The sequence below is a fragment of the Gavia stellata genome, chromosome 20 (genome assembly GCF_030936135.1).
Source record: "Gavia stellata isolate bGavSte3 chromosome 20, bGavSte3.hap2, whole genome shotgun sequence".
NCBI lineage: Eukaryota > Metazoa > Chordata > Aves > Gaviiformes > Gaviidae > Gavia > Gavia stellata.
This window is the reverse complement of record NC_082613.1, coordinates 1303800-1325765: the sequence shown is the minus strand read 5'-3', so window position 1 is coordinate 1325765 and position 21966 is coordinate 1303800. Positions and strand designations below refer to the sequence as shown.

The window sequence follows — 21966 nt, the reverse complement described above, 5'->3', positions numbered from 1 at the left end:
GGCTGATGCCGGTGCTCAGGCAGTTTGGTGCCAGCGGTGCCGCAGCGCCCGTGTGGCTCCGGGCCAACCGACAGGTTCAACTAAAACGAGCTCCTGTTCTCGCCCGTGCCAAGCGAGCCTCCGGCCGCGCTTCCCATCGCCGGCCCGTGGCTACGGCGCTGCGGCAGCTGCCGAGCAGGGGCCGAGCAGGGCTCCGAGGTCCCGGCGAAGCACAGCCCCTCCGGGCACCGGGCACCGGGCACCGGGCAGGACCGGCCCGGGCGGAGCCGTGCGCTGCCCCGCGCCGACGCGAGCTGGAGCCGGGCCGGGGCCGCGGGGAGCACGGCGGTGGGGCTCGGGGGCCCGGGGGGACCCTGTCCCACGCCAGAGCGGAGCGTGGCGGAGCCCGCACCCGCGGCAGCGCATTCCGCAGCGGCGCGGCCGGGGCGTCCCGGGGCGACCGCCGTCCCCCGCGCTGCTCCCCGGGACCGAGGGGACGCGCCCCGGGGGAGCTCGCCGTGCTCCGGCACCGGGAGCCCCGCGGGGACCTCGGGGACCGGACAGGGCGGCCGGGGCCGGGGCCGGGGCCGGTGCGGGCGGGGGTGTGTCCGGCGGGGGAGGGACCGGGCGCGGCGAGGGGCTCCACCTCCCGGGGTTTAAAGCCTGGGCCGGGCGGCGGCGAGCCTGTCCCGGGGAAAGTTGTGCCCGAGCTACTACCGGCGCCGGGAGCGACACCGGGAGCCGGGGCCCCTCGGGGCGGCCTCTCCCAGCCCCGCCCAGCCCCGCCGCCCTCGGTGCCGCCGATGACCCTGAACACGCAGCGCGGGAGCAAGAGCCCGCTGCGGCGGAGGGCCAGCACCCCTCTCCCGCGGCCGGGGGTGCCGGGTGCCACGCCGCGGGGCGAGCCCTGCCACCCCCAGCTCGGTCACTGCGCCTCCGAGCCGGGCGGCAGGGCCGCGGCACCGCGGGGCAGCTGGTCCTCCGACTCCTCGGGCTCCTCCGGCTCCGGGGAGCCCCTGTACCGCGTGGTGCTGCTGGGCGACCCCGGCGTGGGCAAGACCAGCCTGGTCAACCTCTTCGCCGGCGTCCAGGAGCGGGACCTGCTGGAGCAGCGCGGAGGTGGGTGCCCGGTGGCGGGCTGGTTGGGGCCCCTCTGTAGCAGGGCCACCCACCGTGGGGCCCGGAGGAGGTGGTGGGGAGGCAGCGCGTGTCCGTGATGGGAAAAACCCGTGTGCGAGGCGGAGAGGAGCCCAGCGCCGGGGCCAAGTCTTGGTGCCCGGGCAGTGCCGTGCCAACTGGGCTCTCCCGGCGTCTTGCAGAGGCCGCGTACGAGCGCACGCTGTCCGTGGATGGCGAGGAGACCACGCTGCTGGTGATGGACACCTGGGAGCCGGAGCAGCAGGTACGGCAGGGCCGGGGCTGGGTGCTGTGGGGAGCCCGTGCTGCCAGCGGGGCTGGGTGAGCTGGGACGTGCCCGGGGGACATTGTACGGGCACAGCCGCTGCTTTGAGGCCTCTGAGCTCCGCCGAGGCCTCCCCGGGGCTTTCCCGGCCGTGTCCAGGGCTCGCCGCTGCCCTTGCCGGAGAGCGGGGGACACATACTGGGCAAGACAGGGGCTGGGGTCATGTCTCTGACCAGCTCTTTGCCCACCTTTCCCCGGCGTGGGAGGCTGCCCACCGTGGTCTCGCCCATGGGGGCTCTCATGGCGAGGCACCGCAAGAGCACGAGCAGCCGTGCGAGCACAGGGTGTCCCTCACACGAGGACGGGGAGGCAGAAGGGGCTGTGGGAAGGAGTGCAGTGCCAGCCCACAAATCCACGTGAGATGGTGCCGCCAGCCAGGACACGTGCTTTAACAGGCAGAGCGGTGGCTCTGAGAGCCTGGCATGGGCATTCCCTCTGCCCAGCGCACGGAGGAACCTCCTGGGCAGAAATGCCAGGGCTGCCATTGCTGCCTCTCTCAAAATGCCCCTTTGCCTCTCTCCATGCTGGGTCCCGGCATTCCTGTGGGTGCCAGCAGGCAGCGACCGATCCGCGGGAGCGGGGACAGAGCTGGTGCCTGGGCTGTGAACTCGGGCACAGCACCCGCTTGGGCTGGGGCTGCATTTTGCATGAACAGCTGCGCTGTCCGGAGATGCCCCAGCACTGTAACGCCCCAACAACAGCCCTTTATTTCCACTATTGCTTAATGCCACCCTGCCCAGCGGGGACTGGTGCCTGGTTCGCGCAGGGCGCTGTGCCTGTGACGCGTTGTGCAGTCGAGGGTGGCTCCGGGAGGTGCAGCCTCAGCCCCCCGAGCCAAGCTGAGCCCACAGCCCCAATTAGTTACTGACAGAGGAGGAAACTCTCAAACACCACCACCCCCAAAATCACGAGCTTTTAATTCACATTTTATTAATGCGGCCACGTCTGCTCCCCACGACGTGGGGGCTGCTGGGGTGCGCTGGCAGGTCCCATTGGTGCCAGGGTGCGCCCCGGGAGTTGTCGGGGCTGCCAGCAGTCCCTGCAGAGCAGTGACACTCATTCCCTGTGCGGTGGCAGGGTGAGGAGAGCTGGCGCCGCAGCCAGTGCCTGCAGGTGGGGAACGCCTACGTCATCGTCTACTCCATCACCGACCGCGGCAGCTTTGAGAGCGCCTCCGAGCTACGCATCCAGCTGCGCCGTGCGCGGCAGGCCGAGGACATCCCCATCATCCTGGTGGGGAACAAAACCGACCTGGTGCGGTGCCGTGAAGTCTCCATCGAAGGTGAGCGGGGGGTGGTCTGGCTGGTGGGGCACCCGGGGGGGCCCTGCACCCGGCGTCCCTGCCCAGCTGCTTCCCATGTGTCTTTCCCCTTGTCCCTGGACGTGCAGCCGCTGCCCCGCATGTGGCAGCGCCCGTCCCCCAGCACCCGGGGTGCCAGCGGGGCTGTGCCCCCTCCCTGCCCTTCCCTCGCAGAGGGCCGTGCCTGCGCCGTGGTGTTCGACTGCAAGTTCATCGAGACATCGGCAGCTCTGCAGCACAACGTGGCCGAGCTCTTCGAGGGGGTGGTGCGGCAGATCCGCCTGCGCCGTGGGGGCAAGGAGGCCCGCGCACGCCCCGTGCCCGGCCAGAAGCGCAAGGAGAGCCTTACCAAGAGAGCCCGGCGCTTCCTCGACAGGCTGGTGGCCAGGAACAGCAGCAAAGTGGCCCTCAAAGTCCGCTCCAAGTCCTGCCACGACCTGTCTGTGCTCTGAGAGCTGCCGCCCTCCGGACCCTCCACACACACAGGCTGGGACTCTCCTCTCTGCTGGCAGCGTGGCCGGCAGCTCCGCAGAGAGCCCAGACAGGGCCGGAGCGATGCTGAAGACGTGGCGCTGTTTTAACCAGTGCTGAGGGATGCCCGGGGTGCTCTGGATCCGTCCGCTTCCCCTCCAGGAGGGGGGACAAGTGGTGCCGGGGCCCCTGGGCTGCACCCGTGGAGCAGATGATGGGATGGGCACCTGCACTTGGGGTGGTGGGATCCTGGACTACAGATGTTCCTGGGGAGCCGGAGCTGAGGGGTGGCTGTGCCCTGGTACAGGTCTGCCTGCAGGGCTGGAGCAGCTCCGGAGACTGCCGGGACCGTGGCCAGTCCTGCTCACGGTGCCCATCCTTCGCAGGGCAGCAGGGACTGGCGAGGGCACCGTAGCGGTGTCCACCTCGAGGACATCCTGGAGCTGGGCCGAGGGAGCACCGGCAGCATCGCCTGGCACCCCCGGCCCCTCTGCACCAGGGCTTTGTGCCACGTCTCACTGGCACCAGCATTTCTTGGACTGAGGTTTTTCTGCTGTCTCTGTACTGGTGCAAGGGGGAAAACCCTCGGTCTGCAGAATAAACTGCATCAGGGAGGTGCTGGTCTCTGGTGGGTCCCTGCCATGGGGAGCCGCATCCCGGAGCCATGTGGCAGGATTCAAGCCTAGTTCCTTGCCTGCGGCTGGGGCAGAGGACCTGCCTCCTGCTCCAGCGAGGGCTCGGCGGGCTCCAGTTTCACCAGCCGAAACATCTCAGGGTAGGGAGAACCACCGTCTGGGGCTTCCTTTGGCCGCCTTTGGAGGAAGTCCCGATTCCTCACCCAGTGGTCGCAGCATCGCCCCCTGCGATGGCAGAAGCCCCCAGCCCCGCTGCACCTCCCAGGTCCCGGCCGGCTCTGGAAAAGCCTCTGGGAAGGGCTGAGCTCTGCTGAGGTGCAGGTTTCAAACCCCTGAGCACCGTGGGAGCTGCAGCCTGGGCAGGGAGCTGGGCGCTCGGTGGCTCCGGGTGCCCCTGGAAGGGGCAGGGAGGCAGGAGCCGAGCAGTGTGGCACCGGCTGCAGCGTGGCCCAGCCGGGAAGGGACGTGCTTGGCTGCAGCAAGCAGCAAGTGACCCCAGGCACCCGGGGAGGTGATGCTGGAGCTGCGTGGGCTCTGCCGGTTGTTTTTAGGCTGTGCTGCAGGCAAGCAGCCGGGACGCCGCGGGGTAGCCTGCTCAGCAGCCCCGGGCCTGGCGCCAGGGAGGATCAGCGGTGCCCTCCCTCCCCGGGTCAGGTCGGGAGTTTCCGCTTGCTCTGCGGCTCGAGCGTGGGGAGCCGCTGGCCGTGGCCAGCACGGTGCAGCTGGAGAGGGGGTTGCCAGTGCAAAGGGGACACTGGGATGGGGCAGCGCCCTGTCCCTGTGGAAAAACAGCCTCTCCACAGGTGCAAACCCTGGCGAGGGCTTCTCCCTGGTGGCTCTGTCCCCAGGACCCGGGAAGCCTGTTCAGGCTTTTCTCCATGTTGCGCGGTGCTTCCCTGGACCACTGGTGACCGCGGCGTTGCTGCTCTCCCCTTGCTGCTGCTCTGGTTCCGGATGCTCTGCTGGGGCCCTGCCCTGGAGCTCCCTGCACCCCGGTTCCTGGTGCTGCTGGACGCGACGCTGTGGTTCACACAGTGCCCATCAGCGGGGCTGGGGGCTCCATGCTGCTGCCGCTCCCTCCCACAGCTGCAGCCGGCGTTTCCCTGCGGCAGGAGGCGGAGGGGGGCCGCGGGATGGAAAGTTGGCAGCTGGCGGAGAGGGGAGTGGAAAGAATGAGCTCAAACCCAGAAAAATGCGGCTGTGCTGGAGGGTGGGAGGAGAGGCCAAGGGGGCCACGGCGAGGCGCTGGGAAACGAAGGGAGGAAGGAGGGAGGAGAGCCCTGAGTGCCGGTGCCGAGCCAGCTCCTGACCCCGGGACAACGCTGGTGGGTGCCACGGCCGGACCCTGGGGCATGTGGAGATGGACGGTGGTTGGACCGCTGCCCCCTCACCCGTCTCCCTCGAGCCCCCGGTTCCCCCATCAGCTTCCAGCCCCGAGGGGACAGTGTCTGCAGCCACCCCGAGGTGCGGGGGTTCATCTTCTCACGGAGAGCAGCGAGGAAAAGCAGAGGGGAGGAGGGCGGCCGCTGCCCAGGGCAGGTCGAGGCCTCGGTCCCCGCAAGACGGCGGTGGCCAGTGGCTGTTTTGGGGTGTGGTTTAAGCGGCTCACACCCCCTGCCAGCATTTGCTTGGGGTTCCCCCCAGCTTGGGACAATGATGCTGCCCCGGTTAACCCGGGGTTGGTGCAAAAAGGGCCGAATCGGACACCTGGACTCCCTGTCCTGCCGTGGCAGCACCCAGGCCTGGCTGCTCCTGCCTGCCCGCTGCCGAGGGAGTGTCGGCTGGGGGGCTGCACGTTCCTGCTTCCTGGGAGCACGGCGGAAAGCAAGTGGAGCTGCTGATCTTGCTCCTTGGGCAGAAACCAAAACCAAAGGAGAAGCTTTGGGGGATTCCTGGAGAGGGACTTTGCAGCCCCCACCCGAGGGGGCTGTGAGGGGGGGTCATGTCTCAGGGCCCAAAGCGGGGCTGGGGTGGTGCAGGGGGCTGAGCAGTGGGGGCGAGGCAGGGAGGGGGAGCATCACCCCTCGTCGAGGGTTCCCAAGCCAAGCTGGGGTTTGGGGGACGGGTGGGCACCTGAAGGGTCCGTAAGCGGCTGGGTGAGGGGGGCGATAAGGGGGTCCGTAGCTGCGCTGTGCCAGGCCTGGGCAGGCAGCAGGGTGGGAAGCAGCGGGGCGTGCATGGGCACACTGCCTGCTGCTGCCCTTGGTGCCCGTCCTTCTCCTTTGTGGGAGAATTGGTGGCAGGGAGAGGACAGCGTCCCGGGCAGGAGGCCAGCCCCACAGAGAGGGGCTCCCGGGAGGCCTTTCCATCTGCCCTCCGCCTGAAACACAAAACTATGAATCACCCCAGTCCTGAAATAGATCCCTTTTTTTTAAAAAAAAGAGGAAAACATTTAAAAAAAAAAAAAACGAAAACCTTGCTTTTCAGTCCCGCTGCGCTCCCTTCCCCCGCCCGTGGCTCACATCTAAACCGGGGGCAGCACCATTTAACTTTGCTCAATCTTTAGCCTCCGCTGGTGTCTTTGCTTCCAAGTGGACTCTCGCCCCAGCGAGGGCGAGGGGGACGTGCGGGAGGAGGAAGAGGCTCGGTGACACAGCTGGGCTGCCAGCGGCTCCGGAAGGGAAGGAATATTTGTGAGGAAAACATACATTTCAACCAATTTTTCAGCAGAGCCCTGGCCCCGGTCCAGCGGCCGGGAGAGTTTGCTGCCATATATGAGGCATTTTTATGGAGGGGGTGTTTGCGGAGTGTGGCCACAGTTGGGCTGGGAGCGGTCACGGGGGAGGCCCGGCAGCGCAGGAGGCGTCCTTGGGAAATGGCAAAGGGCAGGAAAACCCAGGGCTGGATGGAGGGGAAGCCTGGGACGCAACTCGCTCGGGCTGATGGTGGCTGAAGCCGCCGCTGCCTTCCCTCTCGTGGCCCTCATGGCTGGGGGCTGCGGGGAGCCGGGACCCCCCTGCCTGCGGGAGCCCCCCGGCGCTCTCACCCGCCCCTCGCACCGCGGGGTCTGGGCAGGGAGGGACAGGCCTGCGTTCAAAGCCTGCTGCCCGTCCGTAGGCAGTGCCGCCGCGCTCCCCCTCACCGGCACGGCCCCAGCACGGGCCTTTCGGAGACGGGATAAACAGCCATAAACCGGGATAATCCCGGGCTGAGGCGGTGCAGCGGCCTGAGCAGAAGCAGGCGCGGGCAGCCCATCAGCGGGACCATTGGCACCGTCCCACCGGCCTGCTGCTGCCCTCACGGCTCCCGGTCCGCCCTCGCCCGAGGCAGAGGAGGGGAGCGGGGGCACGGGCTGCCCACGCCGGGGCCTTCCACCACCGCCGTGCCCTGCTGCGGGGAGCCAGCCTGGAGACCGGCCCCGAGCGGGGGGCCGGGCCCCCGGGCCGAGCCCATGGCCGGCTCTGGGGGATGCAGGCCCCGGGGGGCGCCGGGGCTGGGGCCGGGCCGGGATCGGGCCCAGCCGCGCTGAGGCCCGCTGTCGGTCTCCTAGCAACGCGGCCCGGGACAGCCGGGGGCGTGGTTAGCGTCGGCGTCGTCGACGCGTGACGCACTTCCGGTCGGTAAGAGGACGTGTCCCTGGCGCGCGCGGGCCGGAAGCGGACCGCGGTGGGAGCAGCCGCCATGGAGGAGGCCGCGGCGCACAACGGCAGCGCCGCCGGGGCCGGGGCCGGGACCGGGACCGGGACCGGGGCCCCCGCGGCCGCCCGCCCGCCCGCCACCCCCGAGGGCATGGCGCTGGCCTACGGCAGCCTCGTCCTCATGGCGCTGCTGCCCATCTTCTTCGGGGCGCTGCGCTCCGTCAGCTGCGCCAAGAGCAAGGTACCCCCGCGGCTCCGGGGCAGCCCGGCCTCCCCCCGCCGGGGCAGCCGCCCCCTCTGCTCCCGGGGGCGCCGGGGCGTCCCGGCCTCCCGTGCCCGGCAGCGGGGGCTGCCCCCCGCCCCTCCCGGGGGACCCTCCGGGGCCTCTAGGCCTCCCCCCGCCCCCCTCCGGGCCCCCCCGGGTGCCCCGTTCCACAGCCGACCCCGGCCCGGCAGGACGTGGCCCCCCGCCCCGGCCCGCGGTGCCCGGCCCCGGAGAGGGAGAGAGACCAGCGCCCCGGTGGAGGCAGGGGACCCCGGGGAGAGATCTGGCCTCCCCCGGGGTCTTCTCCAGCCCCGTCCTCACTGTCCCGATAAATTCAAGTGCTGCAAAACTCGTAACCGCCCCGGTGCCCCCGGAAGAGATGCTGTGTTGGGGGGACTCGTGTGGGGCTTTGCTCCCCTGCCCCGCAGCGCTGGGGCTGGTCCCCGGGGTGCTGCCGCGCTCTCCTGCCCGCACGCCCTGTGCTCTCCCTGCAGCCCATTGCGCTGCGCTCCGCATCTGCGCCTGGCCTCGGGTAGCAGCTGGGACTTAAATCCCAACACTTCGGCTCCTGAAGCTCAGGAGAAGGGACTGTTTTACACAGTCTGGTTTATTACTGCTTTTTCCAGTCCCTTGTCCTCCATTGAGTCTTACATCAGGGGTTTCAGCTGATTTTAGCGGGGTTCCTGGCAGCCCAGGCAACCCAGGTCTGCGAGCAGGGCTTGCCCGTGGTTCAGGGGGAGCCGGATTTCTCTTCGCTCACGCCGCAGGGAGCGAGTGGCTCTTGGGGCACTTCTGCGCCGCCGAGTGCTGTGCGGCAGCTGCCGTGCCCGGGATAAGCTGTTGTTCCTTTGCAGGGTTGCTTTGCATAAGGGCTTCCGCTAACGTGCACTCTGTCCAGCGCTGGCCGCAGGTGTTTGCCTGCGCACGATTAGATCTCCAAGCAGCGGCCAGCTGGGCAGGGGAGCAGGCAGGGGAGCAGGCAGGGGAGCAGGCAGCCCTCTGCCTCTCCTCTGAAAGCTGAAGGTCTCTCGTGGGAAATGCCTTGAAAGGGGGCTGGTTCAGCTGGTGCAAAGATGGCTCAGGAGGCGAAAGGGCTTTATAAATCCGGGGCTTTTGAGCACAAGGAGCGTCCCGAGAGCGAGGTGCGGGATAACAAGATGATTGGAGAGAAACGTCATTCAGAGGGTGATCGACATATGGTGCGCACAGATGGGGTGGCTGACGGAGACGGCCGAGCGTGAGCAGCGAGGGAGCCCGGCTCCCCTCTGGGCAGGGGGAGAAAGGAACAACGCCAGCGCAGTGGGCAGGGTTGTTTCGGTTTTTTTCCCTTCTCCAAGAGGAAAAAAGCAGTAAATCGTAGCAGCCCTTGGAAAGACGAATGCGAGGTTTGTTTTTTCCATCTTGGGCTCTGCCTCTGACACAGCCCCACCTCCGGGAACAACGTGGGACCAGCGGGTGCCCTGTGCCTCTCAAAGCCACCGTGGAGCCCTGCTCATTATGTCTGTTCACCTCCTGCTCAGGTAGGATGCCAGAGCAGGGGCTGATCCACTCCTGTCCTCTCCTTCCCTCCCCAGAACTCCTCAGAGATGCCAGAGACCATTACCAGCCGAGACGCTGCTCGTTTTCCCATTGTTGCCAGTTGCACCCTTCTGGGGCTCTACCTCTTCTTTAAAGTAAGTGAGCGATGCCGATGGGTGCTGGAGCCGCTGCCTGCCATCCTCCCCGCATGGTCAGGAGCTCCCGAAGTGGGGCTGACTCGATTTTTGGCTTACCCTAGTTGGGGGCCATTAGTGTTGGGACAGAAAGTGTGTAAGGCTGCACAGCTTGAGCTCTTCGGTGTCACCATGCGGGAGGACGTCAGTTCTTGCCTGAATTGTAACAGCCTGGGGTAAATCAGGGCCTGTTTGTGCACAGGTTGGTTCTGGAGAGCTGCTGAGGGGCAAGTGCACCCCTGAGCTCTGCCTGCCTCTGTGGGCCGACCTGACGGTGCATGGACTGAAACCAGAGGGTGCCAAAGGGTGCTAGGGACTGCTGAGTTGCAGATGCTGCTGTCTCTGTGTTGTGCTCCGTGCTGTGCTTCCGAAGCCATCTCGGCTGCAGGTCTGGGGGATTGCTAGCTCACGGGCGAGCCCCTGAGTGTTCAGGTGAAGTCTTGTAGATGTGCAGAGCCAACAAGCGGAGTTAGATGACCATTCCTGAGTCACAGACAGGAGATCCCAGCAGCAGGTGCTTTCGCCTGTGTGGAGAAGGTGTCTTGGCTTAAAGCACCTTTGGCTGCCCACGCACGTCTGGTGTGCGGCTGAGCTCCTGGAGGGGCCTGACGAGCCGCGCGGTGCCAGCGCAAAGCAGTCCTGTTGACACGGCAGCTTCCAGCCCCGCTGTCCTGGGCTGCCTGCGAGGTGGCAGGGTGCTCCTGGCTGGCCAGGTGAGGTTTAAGGTGCAAAGTTGGGAATATTTCAGTTTACAGTCCCTTCTCCACCCATCGCAGTTACCTCACAGCAGCTGACTGACGCTGCGGGCTCCTACCCTGCATTGAGCTGCCGCGCAGGATGACAGCCACACTGTGCAGGTCCTTACCCCGGCGTGGGCCTGGGCGCCAGCCCGTGCTGCGGCTGCATCAGGAAGGCGAGTGCGTGCCGCAGCCTGCGCAACCACCGAGGTCAGCTCTGCAGCAGCAGACAGGATCAGGCCTCCCTAGCAATATGCCCTGCTTTCCCGGGGGTGAACGTTAGCCTGTGTGCTCACCGGGGCTGCAGCTCCTCTTGTAGGTCACCAGCAGTAAAGCTGAGCATCTGCTGAGCCTCTCCTGATGGTGGGGTATGGAGCAGCCACCAGACCCTGCTGCTGGGCCCCTCTGGCTGCTGAAAGGAGCCCCTGCAGCCCACCCCTTTCCTGCAGCCCATGTCTCAGGGAACTCCTCCACCTCCTCAGGTGCTTTTTCTGCCTCTTGCTCCTGGTTGGGACGGAGACACCAGGAAAAGAAGTACTGAATGTGCAGCGTGGCCCTGCTGAAGTCGCTGCATGATTGGTGGCTCTTTGTTTTAATATCTGCAACCTGCCATGAGCTCTTGTATTCCAGCATCCCTATTCCAGGAGAGCACGGAGGACCCCAGAGTCCCCCCGTGCTGGGCTGTAGGGGTGTGATTTGGCAGTAAGGCAGCGTGTGCGTCGGAGGGTAGAATTTCTAATAATACCCCATTTAATTAGGGCAGGACGTGCTCGGCCTGCTACAGTAGCGAGGTGGGAGTGCTGCTGCTCCCCTCTGCCAGGGCAGACCCCGGGAGCAGCACGGTCCCTCACTCCCTGCTCCAGCTCACTCTGCAGGGGACGTGCCGGGGAAGCTTCATCCTCCCTTCTGCAGAGCAGGAGTTATTTTTTGATCCGAGCGCCCTATGGATGCGCGACAACTCGCAAACCCGTTGTGCTTGTTCTGTGAGCACGCGGCTATTTCCAACATATTTCACATCAGCGGTGCAAGAATTTGGGTTATTCCAGCTATTCTTCTCGTCTCCCTGGAGCACTGACACAGCAGCTGCCGATCGCAACATGAAGCGCTTCCTCGTGCTGTAGATGAGGACGCTGCGGTAACTGACCTCTCTCTGGATTTGTCTTGCAGATATTCTCTCAAGAGTACATCAATCTTCTGCTTTCCATGTATTTCTTCGTGCTGGGGATCCTAGCCCTGTCCCACACCATCAGGTACAGCGGAGGGAAGGGTGCGACTGGGGCAGGGGTGTCCGAGGCTGCCCGCTCTGCGAGGCAGCGGGGTGTCGAGGATTGGAGGGTTTCTAGAGCAGCATTGCCTCGTGGCAGAGCCAAGTCCCAGCTCACAGGGTGTTGTCCCTTGGCAGTGTGAAGGGCCCAGAGCATGCTGTGAACCCTTCCTTGTGGGGGAAATCTCCAAAATCCCCCTTGGGGGGCACCAAAATCTCGGGGGTCCTGGCAATCTGGTACCCACTACAGCATCACTGGGAGAGCTCGTGGAGGTGTGGGTGGCCACCATCATGGGACAAGTCCAGCTCACCCTGAGGAGCTGCTGTGGATTGGCACAGTCCTCGCTGCCCTGAGGAGGGGAGAGCTCCTCGGCACCCGTGTTCCCCTTACTGGGACGGCTGAAACAGGCAGCTGGAGCTCACAATAACGTCCCCGGCCTCTCATGCCAATGCTTGGCACAAGGTGTTGAAAGCTCAGGCAGTTTCAGTAACTGAAAAAGTAAAACTGGTTTCCTGTTTCCTGAGCTCTAGGGTGTTGGGGACCAGATGCTTTCCCTAGACTGGCACTGTGGCAAGGGCTTTGTCCCCGCTTCCGGCTCTGCAGGAGGGCTGTTCGGTGGTGGCACAGCCAGTTTTGGGTTACCAGATCCGTACAGTGCCAGGGGGCTGCTGGGGCGGCACAGGGAACCTGCTGGGGTCAGGGTGGCTCTTAACTTGGGGGCGATGGTCTGTGCCTGTTGCGCTAGAGTATTTTGGGGGACTGTCACATATGGGCAGATCAGACCTCTGGGGAGGACAAGGTCCTGTGTCTGCGGCTTGGTGGCTGAAGCTGGGGCTCCTGCCAGTCCCTGATGTGGCGAAACTTGGCGTTTCCCTGTCTCAGGAGGGGGTGTGGGCCGACGTCCGTGCTGTGACACTGTCACACAGAGGTGCTGGGCAGCGCGTGCTGCGGGGTTTCTGTCGAACTGCCCTTCTCTTCACCTCTCGTTTCAGCCCTATGATGAACAGATTCTTCCCTGCAAATTTCCCCAACAAACAGTACCAGCTCCTCTTCACCCAGGGCTCCGGGGAGAGCAAGGAGGGTATGTTGGCTCACCGGTCTCTCTGGGGGCCTGAATGTTTTTGGCCTTTACCGTTCTGTTTCTTGCTCGCTTGGTGTTTTGACTTTCAGCCCGTTGAAACAGCCTTCTCAAAGACTTGCCTCTTGCTCCCCGCTGTGCTTCTGTAGCCGGCGTGAGCCCTGTGTGTCCCTGCTGAGCTGGGGCTGCCGCGTCCATCTTCTTGCGCTGGTGGGCGCTCTCCCTCTGTGCTGCCTCTGGCTGACAGCGAAACCCCAGAAACAGATCCCAGAGTGCTATAGGAAGGGAGCTATGGCTGCTGTTAAATGCACTGCCTTTATTTAAGCTCCTTGGGTAGCATAATAATGACTTTTTTGTGCTGCCTTAACTGATCTGATTCAAATCTTTGCACCGGTAGAAGATGCTTTCATAAGTATCCTGCCCAGTGGTTTTACTGGTAAGGAAATACTTTTTCTAGTGATACCACCAGGAGTTAACTGGTGCAGGAAGAGGGAGATCTGCCTCTCCCTGCCTTAGGCAGTGCCTGAATCCAATTTCCTTATTGACAGAAGGATCGCTGTTGCTGTCCATGTGGCAGAGTCTGGCTGAAGGAGAAAGTTCAGGCTTGCCAGGGCCAGCTTGCATGCAGTTTGCACGTGTTTACCATGGGCACAGCCATTTCTGTGGGTACAGTCCCCTCGTTTGGGATGTGGGCGCTGTGGTCTGTGTTGCTCCCCAGCTATAAAGTCACTCGTCTCTGCCCTGCGCCGGAAGGGGAGCTGCCCGGGCTGCCCAAAATCTGACTTCTCTGTTTTATTGCAGAAATAGTGAACTACGAGTTTGACACCAAGGATCTTGTATGCCTGGCCCTGAGCAGTGTTGTGGGGGTCTGGTACCTGCTGAGAAAGGTAAGTGAGCCACAGCCCTGTTGCGGGGAGGCCAGGGACTGGGCTGGTCAGTCCCAGGCCCCTTTCCACACGAGGCCTCTGCAGGCTGAGGCCATGGCTCAGCACGTGCAGTGGGACCCAAATCTCCTTTTCCTGTCGTTCTCAGCACTGGATTGCCAACAATCTCTTTGGGCTGGCGTTCTCCCTCAACGGAGTGGAGCTGCTGCACTTGAACAACGTCAGCACTGGCTGCATCTTGCTTGGGGGCCTCTTCATCTACGACGTCTTCTGGGTAAACGGGAGCATTCCCCGGGGCAGACGCGAGTTGCAGCCGTTGGCGGAAGGCATGTGCGTGGCATTATGCCTCTTTGGAGGCAGCACGCTGGCTGGACACACGTTTGCAGTCAGGATTTCCACTTTCTCAGCCCAGAGGGTGTGATGGGGATGATGACAGAATCGAACAGTGGCAGAACATGGCTCAGCAAATGTATATTCTTTTTACCTCCAGCTTAGAGAGCCCAGGGCTGGCAGGGATCTCATCAGGGCTGTTGTGGGCTACCCGGGTGTGCGGCATATCCAGTTCTGGTGACCTGTATTCCCTGCTAAGGTCTTCCCAGTGCCTGACAGAGCTGCTGGGTGGGCTGGAGGATGAGGCTGCTCTGGGGTATGCTGATCCTGCTTGTATGGGCTGTGCCTCAGCTCTGTCATCTACCGGCTTCGTTAGTGTCCTTCTGTTCTCTTGCACAGAGGACCAAACACCAGAGTGCCTCCAGTCTCTTTCCCTCAGCAGCACCCCAACATCTTCATTTTGAGGCTTTCACTATCTCTGCAATGGACCTGGACCCCTGTTTCTCCCTGTAATGTCCGTATTCCCCAGTCCTTCCTGCTGCCTCCACCTTCTGAATTACTGGGTTTCCAAATGTCTGAGAGCCTTGTATACCTTGAGGTCTGTCCAGCAGCTCTGCAGCTGCCTGAGTAATCCTTCCCTATTTAAGCCGGGCCACTGTGTGTTATTTTGTACTTGGCCGGTGCTGCCCCTGTTTCATAGGCTTGTTAACAGTCTCAGCTCTGTGGTTCATTAGCCTGTGTGCCACTTCCTCCACTGCTCTCAGCTGGAGAAGATTCAGCGTTCTGGCTTAGCACACCCGGTGCCTCGTGCCCTGCTTGGGGTGCGAGTGTCTTCCCAGTGCTTTGGAGACGGTGAGAGTGCAACCCTCGCTGCTTTCCGCTTGCAGGCTGTCTCCCGCCTCGGCTTCCCCAGCAGGTCAGTGGATTGCTGGAGCCTCATGGAAGGGCCGTCCTGAAGTGGAGACCCTCTTACTGTGCCCCTCTGCAGGGACCAGTCACTTGGATCTTAGCACGGATTTAATCACAGTGAGATCCAAGGAGGGTTTCAAGGAGGAAGAACTGCTCAGTGGAGCGATGATATTGCCCCCTGTATAGTCTTGGGGTGAATTTGCATGTGACCCTTTTCCCTGGTCCCAGCGTGGAGTCTTGTCACTCCATGGCAATGCCCAGAGCTTGCTGCACCTTATGGGAAGTTAATGTGATGCCCAATGCTTGCTTTAAGGTTTCTCTTTAATCCTTAGCTCCAGGATCTTACTCACCTGGTGCTAACCAGCACCTGGTTTATGTGCTTGCTGCTGGTATAGCCAAGACTGAAGGCTTGGAGGTGAAAAGGAGCAGAAATAAGGGTGGTTGACCTGTGTGTTTACAATCCATTCCCCAAACGATGCCAGTATTTAAAGCTGACAGTGTAGTACAAATAAATGACCTCAGAGCAAAATGCAGCTGATCTGACAATTGCTCTGGTCCCTGTTGGAAGCTCATGGGCGGCAGCCTGGCGCTGGCTGGGACTCTGTGCTGGGAGCTCCTGCCCTCCGAAGACACTCTGTGCGGTGGTCAGACTTTCCACTGAGTTGTCTAATTAGAGCTGAACCGACCCGCAGGGGTGGTGCTGGGGAAGGCCGGGTGGTTGGCAGCACCGCGCCTCTGCGATGTGAGCGGTCTCCCTGGCGCTGCTCTGAAAGCAGGATGGCCATGACGCGCTCACCTCCTCGAGCGCTGTCCTGTGCCCAGGTGGTGGGCTCGCTCGCAGGACTCCTCTGCCCACAGTTCAGCGGCTCTTTGGCTATTTTCTGCCACTGAGGCCGCTCCGGGCCCCGAGGTGACACTGTAACTGAGCGTGCGTGTGTCCCTGTGCATCTGTAGTCACCCCGGACTCCTCTGCTTCCCCCTAGGTCTTTGGCACCAATGTGATGGTGACAGTTGCCAAATCATTCGAGGCCCCGATAAAACGTGAGTAGATCTTCCCTGTGTGCTGGAGGAGGGGCTGTCCGTTCTGCTGCGGTGGCTGCCCTGTGCACCCCTCCGCCTTCTGGAGATGGCTCAGAAGGTGGGATGTGTGCAGGAAGGTTTCCTGCTAGTGACCCCTTAGACTGCTGCATGGTGCCGCCGACCTGCAGGGAGCCAGGCCGGGTCTCCGAAGAGGGGTGGTTTGCAGACCCCTGAGCTGGCTGGGTTAGTCTGCACCCCCAGGACAGGCACTTTCACCTCATTTAAAAAAAAAAAACAAAACCAAACAAAACAACAACAAAAGCAAAACAAACGGAAACAACCTCTCCCAAAAAACAGCAGGAGAGGTGAATTTGTGCTGTTGTGGAGCATGCAACGGTTTGGGTCTTGGGAGCTGGGGCTGAAACTTGCGCGTGGGGCTGGCCCCACATCCCTCTGTTTCCCATCCCGGTACCCAGAGTTCTCCCAGGAAGGAGAACGGGCTGAGCTGCAGGGGAGGAGGGGGCTGAGGGCAGGAACAGGGTTCTTGCCCTGCTCCAGTCCCTTTTTGCTAGGCACAGTGGTGCTGAGGTCGGCTCAGCACAGACATTTCCCCCCTCACTGTGCCTCTCTCTGCTCTTCATAGTGGTTTTCCCTCAGGACCTGCTGGAGAAGGGGCTGGAGGCCGACAACTTTGCCATGCTGGGCCTGGGAGACATTGTCATTCCAGGTAAGGACAGAAGAGGGGGGATGTGACCGGGGCCGCCCGTCAGCTGAGTGGGTGCCTCACTCTGCCTTTGGCCATGCCGGAGCCCGGCGGGCCTCCTGCCGGGGCTGGGGGCTGTGTGGGCCGGGGGTCTCCCGCCGGGGCCGGGTGCTGTCCCGGTGCCTTGTGCCGCGAGAGGGCACTGTCAGCCCGGGCACGGCACCCGGAGCCGCTGCGGGTCCTGCCCTGCCTCCCTCAGCCTTCCCTACGACCTCCGTCCCCTCACTGTCCCCTTCTCCCCGCAGGGATCTTCATTGCCTTGCTGCTGCGATTTGACATCAGGTGAGCGGGCGGCAGGGAAGGGTCTCTGGCAGGTTGGATCTTGCAGCATATTTGAGCTGCTTTTGTAGAGGAAAAGGGGAAGAGGAAGCCAGGAGCACGGTCGTGTGCTCCCCTCCGGGGCTTGGCGTAGGGACCCGAGAGAGCGGCTGGGACAGGGGGGTGCAAGGGGAAGCTCTTGGCAGAGCAGTCGCAAGCAGGGCTGGCTTTCTGGGTAAGTCCTGAGTGCTGGGGATGAGTTGTTTGAGCTCACGGGCATTGCGGTACGCACGGCAGGGCGGGCAGCACGTAACAGCCCCCCAGAGCCTCACCAGCTCCCGGGCACTGAGGAGGAGAGGGCAGTGCTGTGGCAGCCAGGGGAAGCGGTGACTGTGTGGGAAAGAGCCAGGGGTGCTGGCACCTGGGAAGCGCTCGCGTGGATGCAAATCGGTGCCCGGCAGTGCTGACTGCCTCTGGGTTGCTGTTCATGTTGGAGGAAGCAGCTTCTTCCTATGCAGAGAAGCTGCACCTACCGCCGGGGTGTAGCTTTCAGCCGTTGCCCCACACCGAAAGTCTCCGGCTGGGCAGCTGCCGGGAATGGGCCGCTTCGTGCGACTGCGGTGGTGTGGCCCCGCTCCCGCTGCTGTTGCACAGACCCTCTGGTCTGTGCCAGCTCTTCCAGGTGTTTCCACACACATCCTGCCTGCACCTGCTGGGAATCCCAGTTTCTGCAGCCTTCCCTGTGATAAAAGAGCACAGCACGTGCTGAGAGCAGGCTGCCAGGGACCGGCTGTGCCTCCCCTGAGAAGGTGGGACCCTCTCCCTGGGTCCCAGCATCGATTCCTGCCCCCCAGGAGCCATCCAGAAGCAGGATCGCGTGCCTCCTTCCCTTCCCCAGCCCCTCACCTGGGTGTCACCCCATCCAGTCCCACGTTGCTCCCATGGGACCGGGGGCTGTGCTGGTGGCAGTCTCTGCGCTGGCCCGAGAGCACGGGCAGAGCACAGCTCTCCGCACCCCAGCGTGGTGGAAGGTGGCTGAGAATGCTGGGCCAGCTCTGTTTTGGCCACTGGCATCCCAGCCCCGAGGTCACTGGGCTCTGCTCCCTTTCCCTGCAGCTTGAAGAAGAACACGCACACGTATTTCTACACCAGCTTTGTGGCCTACATCTTCGGGCTGGGCCTGACCATATTCATCATGCACATCTTCAAGCACGCCCAGGTGAGCTCCGCCGTGCTGCCTCCCGCAGACGCACGTCCCAGGTGGGGACACGCCAGCTTGGCCACAAGGTTCTTGCATCATGCCAGGAAAAAGTAGACATGTTCCTCCTTTTGGCTTTGCTTTTCCAGTGCCTGCCTGTACCTTTCCCTGCCCAAAGCTTGTGTGCCTGGCTGGAGCAGAGTCCTGTTTGGGGCAAGGCTGGTTCAGGCAGCGGCATTTCCAACAACAGTACCTCAGCCGGGCTGCCCTGTGTTTTTGTGGCTCTTTACACCCAAGCTGCCCCTGAAGACCCACCCCGCCGTGCTGCAAAGGGGCCCTGGGAGCCCACATGCCGTGGGTGCTGGAGCTGGTCTGCAAGGGGGCCCTCGGTGTGTTCATGGCCCACTGGTACCTCGTGGCGAGGGTTTTGTGGTGCTGCAGCTGTAACTTGGCTCTCAAAGCCACTTTCTGGAGCAGCGCTGTGACAGATGATATGAGTGCAGAGGAGACAGAGCCATCTTGCATCACGCTCCTCCTGAGGGGTGATTTGTGGTTTGATTTAACAGTTGTTTGTCTTCCTGACAGCCTGCTCTTCTGTACCTGGTCCCCGCATGCATCGGATTCCCGCTTCTTGTGGCCTTGGCAAAGGGAGAAGTAACTGAAATGTTCAGGTGAGCGTCAGCTGGGGCCGGAGCTGTTTTGCCTGCGGCGCGGGAGCGCGTGAAGCATGCAGATGTTCCCACGCCTGGGCACAGCTGGAGGGACGGGTTCATCTGGGCACGCTCTGGGTGTGCGCGTGCACATGCATGGGTGGAGGGAGTGGGTCTGTGTTTGTACACGCCGGCCCTGGCTCCAGCCACCTCCTCGTAGCCGGGTGGGAGCTTTGGTGCGGTACCAACAGGCAGGCAGTATCTGGTATTGCTTTACGCCCCGGTGACAAACTCTTCCCGTGCGCTGGCAGGCAGAGGAGGGTGGGACCGCACACCTGGTGCTGAGATACTTGGTCATTGTGTCCCGGGGCCCGTGGGTGGGGGAGAACAGAGCTGGATCCGGCTGCGAGAGCAGCCGGGGCTGGTTTGAGCACATCCCAGCTTCCCCGTGCGGGTTGAAGTATCCTGGTTTGCAGCAGTCTCCCTGCCCTGGGGACTGTAAGTGCAGAGAAAGGGGTCTGTGCTGTGGTGGTGTGCTCCGGCCCTTCTCAGCCTGCCCCACTCCAGGCATTTGCCTGTTCGCTGCCAGCCCGCACCTTTGGTTTCCTGCCGGGACTGTCCCCTCTGAGCCGCGTGGAGCATGGCCTGGCCAGCCTGGGAGCTGTTTCTCCACTGTGCTCAGCCAGTTGTGCTCGAGGCTTGATGGTGGCCGTGTGGTTGCTTGTTTAAGGAAGGCTGAAGCAGAGGAGGGAGGGGAGCGTCTGTCCCAAAGCAGGGCCGTGCACCCCCCAGCCTCCCTGCTCCAGGGGTGCCTCTGCCCACGGGGGCCTGCCCGAGCCCCTAGCCCCCTCAGAAGGGAAACCAGCAGCCGACTGGGGCGCAGCGGGGAGCCGGCTGCCCTCACGTCCTTCCCCTCCCCTGGGACATGCAGGTATGTGTGTTCCCACCGGGCTGTCAGCTGGGCCGGCTCCCCAGCCCTGCCGCACCTGCCCGTCCTTTGATGTTTGCTTCTGACGATCGCTGCTGCAGGCGCTGAGTGTCCTGGGATCGTCCTTCCTGTGCACCTGGGATCCTGCAGCCGCTTTCCCCAGTGCCGTGACTCACCAGCTGACAGCAGCACCACCTCCCGCGCCGGGAAACTGGGGAGAGAGGAGCTGCGAGTCCGGCTTGCCTGGCAGCAAGGCACCCCAGGGAGCCTGGCAGCCGGGCACGGGGGCTAATGCCCCTGCAGAGCATTAGCACCAGCTGCTCCTGCAGCAAAGCGCTGCCCGCTGCTGTTTGCTGAGTGTTGCCAGGGCAAGCGCAGGAGGCCGGGCGATTGCAACCTGGATGGGCCATGGGGTCGGACCCCCTTGCAGTCACTCCAGTTGCAGGCAGAGGAAGTGGGACGCAATGGGCCTCGTGCCTGGAGTGCAGTGGCTCCCACGGCAGCAATCCCACCAGATGTAGCTCCCCTGCATGGCTTTGGTGCATCCTGCTCCTCCCTGCGCTGACCGCAGCCCGGAGCTGGCAGCTCCCCTGTGGTCTGTGCCCACCGGCTGCCTGCACACGGTGTCTCGCAGCAGCCATCGGCTGCTGCCCCTGGGAGAGGGCAGCGAGTTTCTGATGCAGTGGCAAGTAGGCGAGTGGCGGTGCTGCGGGGAGGGTGGGAGCGAGCAGATGTGTGCTGCAGGCCCGGGGAAGGGGTGCTGATGGAGCAGAGGTGGGTGACGTCGGGATCAGTTTTGCAGCTTCCAGCCTTGCCGAGCCTCCCTGGGCAGGCAGTAACCTTCGCTCGGCCTCTGTCCGCTGTCAGCAGAGGGGAACCCGTCCAGCCGCTCACACCTGCTGCAGACGCGCTGTCCTCGAGTGGCAGGAAGGGGTCTGTCGTACCGGTCTGCTGCCTGCACAGCCCCTGGGCCGCTCTGCTGCTGCCTTCTCAGTGCCCAGGCCTGCTCTCCCATGGGTTCCAGCTGCCTGGCTCTACCCGTGCCAGCGGGAACTGCCTTCTTCCCGGGTCTCAGCCCTCACTCTTCCCATGCTGCAGCCCTGCCCTGCGGTCTGCAGGCGAGGGGAGCACAGGCAGAAGCCTGCCAGCACAGCCCCGGGGCCACCCCAGCCTGAGCCAGCGGGTGCCAGCAGCCGGAGGGAACAGCAGGCTGCCTGCGCAGGGTGGTGGGTTTGCAGCAGTCTCACTCCAAAAGTCGTCTGCTTTTTCTCTCTCTCTCCCCCTCTCTCCTTTCTGTCCTCTTCTTCCCCCTTTCCCCTCCTGCTTCCTCTCTCTCCTGCAGCTATGAATCCTCTGCTGAAATCTTGCCACACACACCAAGACTTACCCACTTCCCCACCGTGTCCGGCTCGCCGGCCAGCCTTGCTGATTCCATGCAGCAGAAACTGTCCTGTCCCCGCCGACGCCGGCAGCAAAGCCCTAGTGCCATGTAGCAATCGCACGCGGTGCCCTTTCTCTGTCTGTCGCTCTGGCCAGGTAGGGACTGGTCCCGGCTCTCCCCTTTCCCCGGGCAGAGGCAGTAGCTGTCGCCTCGCTGCTGCGGGCCGGCTTCTCTCCCCATCTTTTGAGGGGAGACTGTGAAAGGGGAGAGGATTTGATATCTTTGCCCTCATCGTGCTTCCTGCTGGAAGGCAGCACTCCTGGGTTTCCTTTTCCTTTGCCAGGGCCCCGGGGACGGTGCTGGGGGGTTTGCAGCCGGAGGAGCGAGTCCCTGGGTGGGGGGGGTCGCCGCTGTTGGTCTTGCTGCAGTTCCCCCTGCTAACCGGCCCCACAGGCACCACCGCTTGGCCCCTCGCATGGCAGCGGTGGGAAGCGTGGGGCTGTCCAGGATATCCGATGGTGCTCCCGGAGTCAGGACAGACCCCCGGGCACAGAGCTGGCCTGAGGGCTCGGCCAGGGGAAGCCCCAGCCCCTGGCTGGGTCCCCCCATCGCTGGAGGTGTCTGGGGGGTGTCGCAGCGCTCGTCTCCCCGCCTGGGCTCTGCCCCGTCGGGTTTCCGACACTGGGGGGCTGATGGCTGGAGCCCACCCCCTCCTCGGCACGACCCGGCTGCTGCAGCAGGGCAGACCCCGAGCCTGCGGCCCCGGGCTGGGCTGTCCCTGCCCGGCACAGGTCTGTCCCCAGAGAAGGGCCGGCCCCACTGAATCCTCCCTCTTGTCCCTCTCGTCCCCAGCTACGAGGAGAGCTCTACCCCCAAGGAGGTGCCGGGGGCCTCCAAAGAAGAGACGACAGAAGCCGCCAAGAAGGAGAAGTGACCTTGCCCGCGGGCTGTGCCCGGCGCCGCTGGGCTGCGGCCCTTCCAGACCCTCCGCAAGCGACAGACGACGAAACAGTTGTGCAAGAGCATCGTGTTGTGTGTGTCGGAGCAGCCACCCAGGTGGGGTATCGATGTACGCTGCATAGCCCCCCCTCCGCCGGCCCCCCGGGGCCGTGCTGCCACCCCCCTGCCCATTTATCTCCTACGGGGGTACAAGGCGGGTGGGG

The 21966-nt window shown here is 63.7% G+C and overlaps 2 protein-coding genes across 2 annotated transcripts; both read left to right on the top strand.

Moving 5' to 3' along the window:
* The first annotated feature begins 782 nt into the window (after positions 1–782).
* On the top strand, positions 783–3819 carry REM1 (RRAD and GEM like GTPase 1). The gene is made up of 4 exons (XM_059827223.1): positions 783–1098; positions 1299–1381; positions 2519–2723; positions 2916–3819. Exons 1-4 carry the CDS (start codon positions 783–785, stop codon positions 3191–3193), a joined length of 882 nt encoding a protein of 293 aa, XP_059683206.1. The 3' UTR covers positions 3194–3819.
* Positions 3820–7468: 3649 nt separating this feature from the next.
* HM13 (histocompatibility minor 13) lies at positions 7469–21691 on the top strand. Its single transcript, XM_059827217.1, has 13 exons — positions 7469–7666; positions 9265–9363; positions 11307–11389; positions 12397–12485; positions 13284–13369; positions 13515–13640; positions 15589–15646; positions 16269–16352; positions 16634–16670; positions 17763–17865; positions 18430–18515; positions 20765–20958; positions 21656–21691. The coding sequence occupies exons 1-12, from the start codon at positions 7469–7471 to the stop codon at positions 20913–20915; spliced, it is 1200 nt and encodes a 399-aa protein (XP_059683200.1). The 3' UTR covers positions 20916–20958; positions 21656–21691.
* Positions 21692–21966: the final 275 nt, after the last annotated feature.

Bases quoted from the DNA above. Each gene is read 5' to 3' on its own strand.
- HM13 (XM_059827217.1), top strand. From the start codon at position 7,469: ATGGAGGAGGCCGCGGCGCACAACGGCAGCGCCGCCGGGGCCGGGGCC. The intron at 7,667-9,264 runs GTACCCCCGCGG...TTCCCTCCCCAG, and splicing joins TCAGCTGCGCCAAGAGCAAG to AACTCCTCAGAGATGCCAGA. The intron at 9,364-11,306 runs GTAAGTGAGCGA...TTTGTCTTGCAG, and splicing joins GGCTCTACCTCTTCTTTAAA to ATATTCTCTCAAGAGTACAT.
- REM1 (XM_059827223.1), top strand. From the start codon at position 783: ATGACCCTGAACACGCAGCGCGGGAGCAAGAGCCCGCTGCGGCGGAGG. The intron at 1,099-1,298 runs GTGGGTGCCCGG...GGCGTCTTGCAG, and splicing joins CCTGCTGGAGCAGCGCGGAG to AGGCCGCGTACGAGCGCACG. The intron at 2,724-2,915 runs GTGAGCGGGGGG...CTTCCCTCGCAG, and splicing joins CCGTGAAGTCTCCATCGAAG to AGGGCCGTGCCTGCGCCGTG.